We start from the raw sequence: 10,000 nt of genomic DNA, 5'->3' as shown, positions 1-10,000 counted from the left end.
ATTTATGTTTATATCGATTCTTTGCTTTACTTTTTTAATATCCCATTTTGCTGTTTCGGATTATTTTACTAAAGTAAGTAAAGCTTCATTATTTTTCAAAACTGTTTTTGTTTCTTTGTTTTTCAATATTTCGTCGATATTATTTATTTAGTAAGAGTGTTTAGCAGAAAAGCCAACAAACGACTACCCGAAAAAATAAATATACAAGAAATAAATGTTACCATAGTCAATAAAAGTTCAGTTCATGTTTTTTTTTTGTTTTGAAAGGGTTTTTAATGCTCTTTACTTGAAAAAATTTCAGCAAACGAAAATTAAAACGAAATTTGAGGCGATAAATGAATTTTTATATAAACTACACATACCATAATCGAATATTCCGCAAGCATAAAATAACGGAAAACATTAAAATATGTTTATAAATATTCCTTACGTTGACTGAACTCTCGTAAATTATTAACACAGAATGCTTAGGTGCCCCTCCTTCAAATTGAAAACAGGGCTCTCTATTTCAAAGTCGCTGCCATTTTGATTTTTTTTTTAAACCGGTTCGTGAATTAAAAAAGATTTTTTTTTACAAACTACTTAAAAATACAAGCCAATGAACTTTTTTACCATAAAGGTAACTTTTATTGACTATGGTAACATTTATTTCTTGTATATTTATATTATTATATATATAACAATTTCTCTTTGTAAGGAAACATCATTTTGTTGGTCACTCTTGGCTACGAATGGAAACAAAGTTGATATAAAAAAATATATTTTCACGAAAATTATCTTTACTTTCATCATATTTTGCTTGGGGTAAAATTTTTGAGTATCAACACCTATCTCTTTACAAACTCTTCCTTTTCATAAACTATCATACTTTCATCAATCACTGTCCATTTTCTGTAGACTGTTTTTGAACCTAGTCAACGACGGGTACTTCTACTAGTATATATATATATATATATATATATATATTATATACTATATATTATATAGTATATATATATATATATATATATATATATTATATACATACTATATATATATATTATATACATACTATATATATATTATATACATACTATATATATATGTATATATATATATTATACATACTATATATATATATTATACATACTATATATATATATATTATACATACTATATATATATATATTATACATACTATATACATATATATATTATACATACTATATATATATTATATACATACTATATATATATATATATTATATACATACTATATATATATTATATACATGCTATATATATATTATACATACTATATATATATATTATATACATACTATATATATATATATATATATTATATACATACTATATATATATATTATAATACTATATATATATTATATACATACTATATATATATATTATATATACATACATATTATACACATACTATATATATATATATATTATATACATACTATATATATATATATTATATACATACTATATATATATATTATATACATACTATATATATATATTATATACATACTATATATATATATTATATACATACTATATATATATATTATATACATACTATATATATATATATATTATATACATACTATATATATTATATACATACTATATATATATTATATACATACTATATATATATACATGCACATGCTATATATATATATATATATATATAGATACATACACACACTATATATATAAACACACATACTATATATATATATATATATATTATGTATATACACACATACTATATATATATATACACATACTATATATATATATATATATATATATATATAAATATATATATATATATATATATATATATACACGTACTATATATATATATATATATATATATATATATATATATATATATATTATGTACATACTATATAATATTCTATATTCTATATATAGTAACCTGGCGCAATTCCATACCATACATTTTTCTTCTGACTGCTGGACAGGTATCGCTTGCTTTGCTTACTATGCATGACCTCATTTTTCAGTTAACAGACCCTTGTCTCTCAGTGGTGACGGCCATACCCAACAAAGTTGAAATTCTTTTAACTTACTGAATGGTCTGTCTTTATTTTCTTTAGTTTTATATTTTTTAACAATGATACAAATAAGTAAATATAGGTGACTGAGAATGATGAATGGTGGCGGTAGAGGAGGCCGACTATCGTATTCAGCGATGAGTCCATATCTCTGGAAATGCCAATGGAGATCTGTGTTATCTTGAATTTTCTGGAAAGTGTTACTAAAATCAAAAGAAAACAGAAGAAAATTAATTGTGTGTAACTTTTCAAAAATTTTACAATACAATTTTTTTTACTCACCTTCACTCCAAACAAGGCATATCATCATTTGAACTCTAAGAAAGGGGCTACTAATTGGGACCATGCTTAGGAAAGATTGATAAGATGCTGGTTTACATTACATTTGAATTTCTGCATATCAGTACAGTCAGAGAAGCAGGTAGCAGGAAGGGACTTCCATTCCAAAGGCTAGCTGTTCTAGGGAAGAAGCTATTAGAGTAGAAAGCTTTCTGGCATTTATGGACCTCAACAGTGAAGGGGTGTGATTTTGTGGCTATGCGGTTTGTTGGGGATGTGTATGTCGAGGGGGCACAAGTGCAATAAGTTCATCAGATTACATCCATTAAAGTACTTGCAAAACAGGCACAAGGATACAACATTACAGTGATGAGACAGGGGTTAGAGCCTAGTTGACAAAGTGGGACCTAGTCACTGCTTAGTTAATTAAATTACTTCATTTCGTGTGTTTCTTTTTTAGTTAATGTATTTACCCTTTCCAAAACTGATAATTCCAATGATGTAGCATATGAACACAAAATGGTTCAAATTGTGGACCACTAGCATGATGGTAGGTATTCAAATTATGTACAACTTTAGCGATAAAAGCAGAGTGATTTAAATGATAATATCTAAAACATTATGGTTCAACTTATAGACCACTTTATTCAAATTCAGTATGGTTCAAATTGACCACATGAGCAAGCATATTTAAAACAAGGTTATTCAAAACTGTAAACATCGACATAATTATATTTAATAGTGTTTCAACTGATATACAACTTAAACGACAGCATGATGATTCAACTTATGAACCACTTTATTGGTCATATTAAATTTAGTGTGGTTCAAATTATTGACCACTTGAACATGTAAAGCAAGGTGGTTCTAAACTGTAGGCCATTAATATAATCATATTTCCTATTTACAATGCCACCCTACGGGACAGAGTTAGACACCAGCGTCGTTTTTTAACGCGGAGAAAAAGAAACAAAAATAAAAATTTTCTCAGTCATGAAGGATTTCTCCTCCACTAACAGAGCACAAGAAATTGAAGTGCAGCATCCGAAGAACAGATGGTATTTATTTGCTCCCCCACCGAGCAAATTAGGCACAAGGCCGATTTTTAATGTGAGGAGTGAAGGGAGGGGGAAGGGGAAAAGGGGACCAGCTCCCGAGAGGTGGGAAATGGGAGCTGGTTAAAGGTCAGGCATGTGGGGCTGCCCCCACATCTGGTCCTTGCTAGTCATAGCTAGTCCTAGCTAGTCATAGCTTGCAGTATCTGCCGGAACAGATACTACACTTTGATCTTGGCCCGAAGAATGCATAGTGGTTCAACTGATCTATGACTTGAACGACAACATGGTAATTCACATTATGGAGCACTTGGATGTTTATATCTAATACAAGATGGTTCAAACTATGGACCACTAACATGATCGCGTGTTCTCAAATTATGTAAAACTTAAGTGATAATAGCTTAAGCATTGTGGTTTAACTTATTGACCATTTTATTGGTCATATCAAACTCAGTGTGGTTGACATCATTGACCACTTGAACGGGCATAGTGGAATGGGGACAAAAATGGATGGTCACATTCAATGCTGCCAAGACTAATTTTGTTTCCTTCAATAACTACAAGAAACCTTCACAACCACCAATAGCAATGGCCAAGAACACATTAACCGAAAGTACTTCCTTTAAACTCCTCGTCCTAACGTTTACAGGGAACATGAATTGAAATAGATACATTGAGAGCATTGCCAAGGCTGCTGTCAAGAAGATGGGCTCTCTCTACCGTGCTAGAAAACTACTTACACCTGAAAGTATCCTGCACCTCTATAAGGTCACCATTTGCCCATGTATGGAGTACTGTTGTCACATTTGGGCTGGTGCATCTGCTACTTGTCTCTCACTCCTTGGCAGGGTTCAAAAGAGAGTTGCCAACCTAATAGGTCATGAACTGTCATCTAAGCTTCAGCCTCTGTCCCATCAATGAAATGTTGCATCCCTCTGCTTGTTCTACAAGTATTTTAATGGTGAATGCTCTGGCAAACTACAAGCACTTGTACCCCCTCGACGTGAACACCCTCGACAAACCCGACAAGCAGCTAAATCCCACCTCTTCACAGTAGAGATCCCTAGGTGTAAGAAAGCCCTCTACTCCAATATTTTCTTCCCCAGAACTGCTAGACTTGGAACTCCCTTGTGGGACTCTGCTTCCCCAACTGTACTGATATGCAGAAGTTCAAGTTTAATGTGAACAGACATCTTGTTGCTCATCTCTCTTCATAATATCCCTGCAACTTATGTCTCTGATAGTAGCCCCCTACTTCAAAGTGGCAATGTGCCTTGTTTGGGGTGAAAATTGAATAAAAAAAAATAAAATAAAAAATATTCAAAGCAAGGTGGTTCAAAATTGTAATATAATAATAATGTGTAGTGGTTCAACTGATGTACAACTTGAACAACCATATTGAGAAAATAATCAGTACAGAACGACTTGAAGGGTTTTTTTTGTATTAAAACCACAGTAAATGAACCATCGATATCCTAAAAATAACCAGCCGGAAAACAGCACTGGTAATGTGTTCTGCAGCTTAGACGCTTTTACAAAGACGCGTTATTCATGAAAATTCTGCCTGATGCACTTGGAAGGTCTTTTTCTATTGAGGTAAAAATTCAAGAAAGAAAGAATGCTCCGTATGCCACCTCTCCAGATGTGACTGAAATATTCCTTCTTAGGACGTATCTGACTCTTATATAGGTAGAAAATTGTACTTCGTGTCAGGTAATTTCTGGAGTGATAGAATTATATACATCTTGAATTTTAGGTTTTGAATGAAAGTCAGTATGTATAGTAATATGTAATGATCTTTAATGGAAGTTATAAGATTGCATGTCTAAAAACAAGAATAGGTTTAAGGCTTCCAAAATGCATGCTAGAATTTTCTGCAAGGACCTGTACTGTAATGGATAAAGTAATTGGTAAAAATTTGTCAGTCAGAAGTTTAGCATCTGTAAGGTCATGGACTAGAGCATGGTTAATTAAGGTCTCAAATATTTTGGCAAAAAGTGGGAAGAGGCTAATGGGGCGATAATTTGATGGGTCAGTCCTTTCGCCAGAATTCTTGAATACTGGTACAACAGAAGCAGTTTTCCAACAGCCCAGAAAGCAAGCTTCATTAAGGCATTTGTTGTAGAGTTTGGAGAGAACTGGAGCTACTTCGGCTGAGCACTTTTTAATAGCACAGCTGGGATAAGATCGGGTCCACATGCTTTTGAAGTGTCAAGGTTTTTTTATGATAGCATGCACCTGAGCGGGGGTGGTGTTCAGATCGTCTAGCGTGGCGTCTGTCCGAATAGGAAAGTCAGGTAGGGGGTGGTTGGAAGGGTCCAGTGTGGAGTTTGAGGCAAACCGACTGGCAAGCATGTTAGCCTTGTCGGTTGCTGAGGAGACAACCTTGTGATTGTTGGTTAGTGGGAGAATTGTTGATTGCCCATTATTTACTACACTGTTGTAGATTTTCCAGAAGTCTCGAGTTCCTAGTTTTTGTGATTCGATGCGCTTTTTAGTGGTTTCCGCAAATTCTCTCTTAGCTGTCGCTATTTCTTTCTTAACGTTATTTCTAGCTTCTATATACTTCCGTCTGTTTGAACGGGCATAGTGGAATATTTAACCTATGGTATGCATACTGCTTTTGAGCAATGGCAGTTGCGCTAGTCGACATAAACCATTGGGGAGAGTGGAGCTTACTATAAAATTTCCGCATGGGAACATGCGCTTCGATTGCAATTTGAACCAGTCAGTGGTCTCGTTTGCACACTGTTCAGCAGGGAGAGAAAAAATATTTCTCCATGATTCTGATTAATTCCCTGATGGCTTCCCAGTCAGCCTTTTTATAATATCTCGTTGTTTTGACCACTGGCTCTTCAGTTTTGGCTCTAGAGTTTAGGGCGATTTCAACCATTATCACTGCATGATCAGCGTTCCTGAGTGGGCTGTGGGCCTTCATTATGCAGTCATCGGGAACTGTGGTCAAAAACAGATCTAGAAGTGATACATGTATTTGTGCGCTAGTGTCGAGGGACAGTGCCGTGTCTATGCTGTCAGAGACTTTGCTTATTATGGTGCAGTCCTGAGTCGAGGGAGAGCGGTAGAGAAAATAATAGTAGCTAATATTGTGTTGCATGTTTAGTCTAAAGCACATAAAGGTTTGATCATCTGTTTCTAGGTTTGTTTCTCTAGTCAGGGGGAGAGTATTACAAATGTAAACTCCAAGTCCGTGCATGTGTCTGTCAGAGTCTTTACGGCAGAGTGGGAGATATCCAGGTATGTTAAAGTGGTTAGAGGGGATAGAGGAGTGTAGGTTAGTCTCACTTAGTGCTAAGATATCCGGGGTATTTGTTAAGAGAAATGCTTCAACATCAGCTAAATTAGTTCTAAGCCCATGGATATTTGTGAATGCAAGCCTCAAGGGAGGAGGCAAGTTGAATTTGTTTGTCCCTAAGCCTGGTTTAAGCTTATTTTTAGATTGTACTGTCGTCATATCTTTTTTTAAAGAGTTTCGGTTTAGGTAAGGGGGAGCTAAACAAGAGGTTATGCAGAGCATCAGACATGCATCACAAGTAGACCATCAGCTGACCTTTCTCCAATTAGGATTGTGGCCTCAGGAAAGCCCACAGGGGATGAGTGCAGGGTCCCTTTCCATACGCATCATGACACTACAAACAACCCGATATTATTTAACTGTTGATAGAGCAGCCGCTCTAAGCGCTACCAAAGAGTTAGGGCGCCTGTACTACCAGTCGAGAACAGCAGCCAGGAACTGTCAATCCGGTACCCTCAACCCATTAGAAGAAGGTCAACCCAATCTAATTGCTCAGGCATATATCATACTCAAGCACTCCCAAATGTCCAGTTTTAGGGGTGGGGTGTGCTGGGAATGGGGAAAAACGGTGTTCATTGCCCTAGCCAGGAAACAAGATCTACCGCTGGGTGTTTCTGTCGAATCACTGAGATAGTGTCTCTGCGCTTGACTAATAGGCAAAGAAGGAGTATGGAAGCCGGGCGATAGACAGAACCTATCTACTCCTTAAGCAGTTTAGGTTTGCAAACCGGTGAATTTGTTTGAGTCACCAACTCTAGGAAGGCTGTCATCCAAGACTGAGGAGGCCTCCCTCCCCTTTGGTTTAGTTTCAGAGTTTTCCTTCTCCTAGACGGATGATCTGGGAAGACCTACTGGGTCCGTCAGCACTGAGAGGGTTTTCTCCGTGCCTAGGTTCTAATCCAGGTATTTCTGCGACCCCGCGTGGTTAGTTAGTGTTACTGGGTTAGTTTGTGGGGGTTATATCTCTGCTGATTAGTTACACTCCTCAAAGTGATTTAGGGACATTGCTATTTAATTGTTAATGGATAAAGGGGGTGAGTGGAGTTCATGCAGTGTAAGCATCTATGATTGTAAGAAGGCTTGTTAGGGAGGAGATAATGTGGTTTGAGTCTTACCCTTTTTATTTATTTTATTTATGTTAGCTTAGGTCTAGGATAATGTTACAGTATGAGTAGGTATTAAGAATTGAGCTACGAGTTGTGCCCAGACTATTTTAGATGATAGGAGGGTTAAGATGTAAGTGCAATATAGTATGGATAAAACAGCAAGTTTTGAGTCATGCGTAATTAGGTGAATAGATATATGGGCAGGTTTTCAGTAGGTGCGAATAGAGTTAAAGTTGTAGGTATTTTCAAGTAAGAGTTATGGGACATTTTGCATAACAAGGAGTGTCTGTTCAATTTCGTATTAATCGTTGCAAAACTCGAGGAGACAGTTATGTAATGCAGATCGCTTTGCTTCTGAGTACTTTGGCTGTTAAATCACTTACTGGATAGGAATGAGCTGTAATGCATGCCTTCGAGGTAGAAATGTATAGATGTGTAGTGATGGCTATTAAAACAGTTTGCATGTGAGGGTTAGGGGCTGGAAGTTAGCGATTCTACTACAAATGCGGTGCAATGTGGGAGGATAGATGGGAAGGAGCAGGTTGTTAGCGTTCCAGAGAAAAGGGGTTATTTATTTACAGATAGATTTCCATTAGGATTTTTTAGTTATAGGTAAGGTTTAGTTTGAAGAAAGGGGGGAAAATTTTTTTTTTTTTTTTTTTTTTTGCATGCAGGTAAGACAAGCGCAATCGTCTTGGAGGTAAAATGTATATTAAGATTTCGTAGCTAGCTATTAGGTTTCCCCCCCCCCTCAGTTATAGGAACAACTAGTTCATTGGGATTCAGAATTGTAGTTATTAAGGTGGGAATCCATGTGCGTATTGGAAAACAGAAGATGATGAATATTCGACAGGAAATGTAGGAGATGGACCACTTGAATACAGCCCAACATTTCAACCATGTCATATGTTTAATATTTTAGTTTCTGATACAGATTTTTGGTTGTTACTCGTTTTGCTCAAAAAATGCAAATAATCCTAAACATGATATGTTTTTCTATTATGGTAAGAACACGAGTATTTATTGTGAATGTTTTACAAGGATTAACCAAGACTGGAGCTCAGTCAAACATCTTCTATGAAAATAATGATAGATAAGAGAAAGACTAGCAACATCTCTTCTGTGAGAAAGGAGCTGTAGGAAGGAGAATGTGGAATTAGGTCTGCTGCCATTTCTGGGGAAGTACCGCATAGAGCACTTTTTATAGCTTTGGCAGAGTATAAAATCTCTTTCTCTATATATAAAAGGGACCTTGTCTGTCTGTCTTTCTGTCTGTCTGTCTGTCTGTCTGAGGAATAGTCTCTACCAAACTATTTTGTCAATTTTTGATCTACACACTTGAAATTTGATATATAAGGAATTTGGACTCGTAGAACAAATTCGATTTGATTTTTAACCGGTAAAAATAGCTGCTAAGGGGTCAAAATCGAAACAAATTGAGACTTGGCAGGCGTAAGTCAACTTAAAGTGCTTCTCTACGCATGCACAAGTATACATTTATTTGTTTAACAAAGTTATTTTTTGAAATTTTTTATGTGATTGGATGTGAGCTATATGTTTTGGTTTTGATTCTAGCTTATCACATCCAAGTCATATTTTTTTAGTACTTTTGAAATCATTGCTACATATTGAGTACAATATAATAACCAATAGAGAAATATCTCTATAATAATAATAAATAAAAAATATCTCTATAATAATAATAAGAAATAAAAAAATATCTCTATAATAATAATAAATAAAAAATATCTCTATAATAATAATAAGAAATAAAAAAATATCTCTATGATAATAATAAATAAAAAATATCTCTATAATAATAATAAATAAAAAATATCTCTATGATAATAAGAAGAAATAAAAAATATCTCTATAATAATAATAAGAAATAAGAAATCTGCATAAATCAAAATCTTATACTTAAGTGTATTTTACAACCGGGCAGTGCCGGGTGGGCTAATAGTTGACTATAAGATTTAGTAGGGATCTGTTTTCCTTCCTACATCCAACAACATAAAACCCCCAATTTATGTACGCTACGTGGATGACATTCTCATTTTAGCTGAAAATAATGAACAGATACACCAATTACAGCACCTCTTTCAAGAAAATTCAATTTTAAAATTCACAGTAGAGTTAAATAATAACAAT

General features: G+C 34.5%; 1 protein-coding gene across 7 annotated transcripts in view; it reads right to left on the bottom strand.

Moving 5' to 3' along the window:
• LOC145284908 (transient receptor potential cation channel subfamily M member-like 2) overlaps nucleotides 1–10,000 on the bottom strand; it is a 297,757-nt gene that overhangs the window by 19,504 nt on the left and 268,253 nt on the right. For all 7 annotated transcript variants that reach the window (XM_080133985.1, XM_080133987.1, XM_080133990.1 and 4 more), the window contains one exon: nucleotides 2,109–2,296. In XM_080133985.1, the coding sequence (XP_079990111.1) occupies nucleotides 2,109–2,296 (188 nt within the window). The remainder of the gene's footprint in view (nucleotides 1–2,108; nucleotides 2,297–10,000) is intronic.

The sequence above is a fragment of the Euprymna scolopes genome, chromosome 9 (genome assembly GCF_053919585.1).
Source record: "Euprymna scolopes isolate OS-2025 chromosome 9, ASM5391958v1, whole genome shotgun sequence".
Lineage (NCBI taxonomy): Eukaryota > Metazoa > Mollusca > Cephalopoda > Sepiida > Sepiolidae > Euprymna > Euprymna scolopes.
Note: the sequence above shows the minus strand (reverse complement) of the source record. Positions and strands in the feature narration are given on the sequence as shown.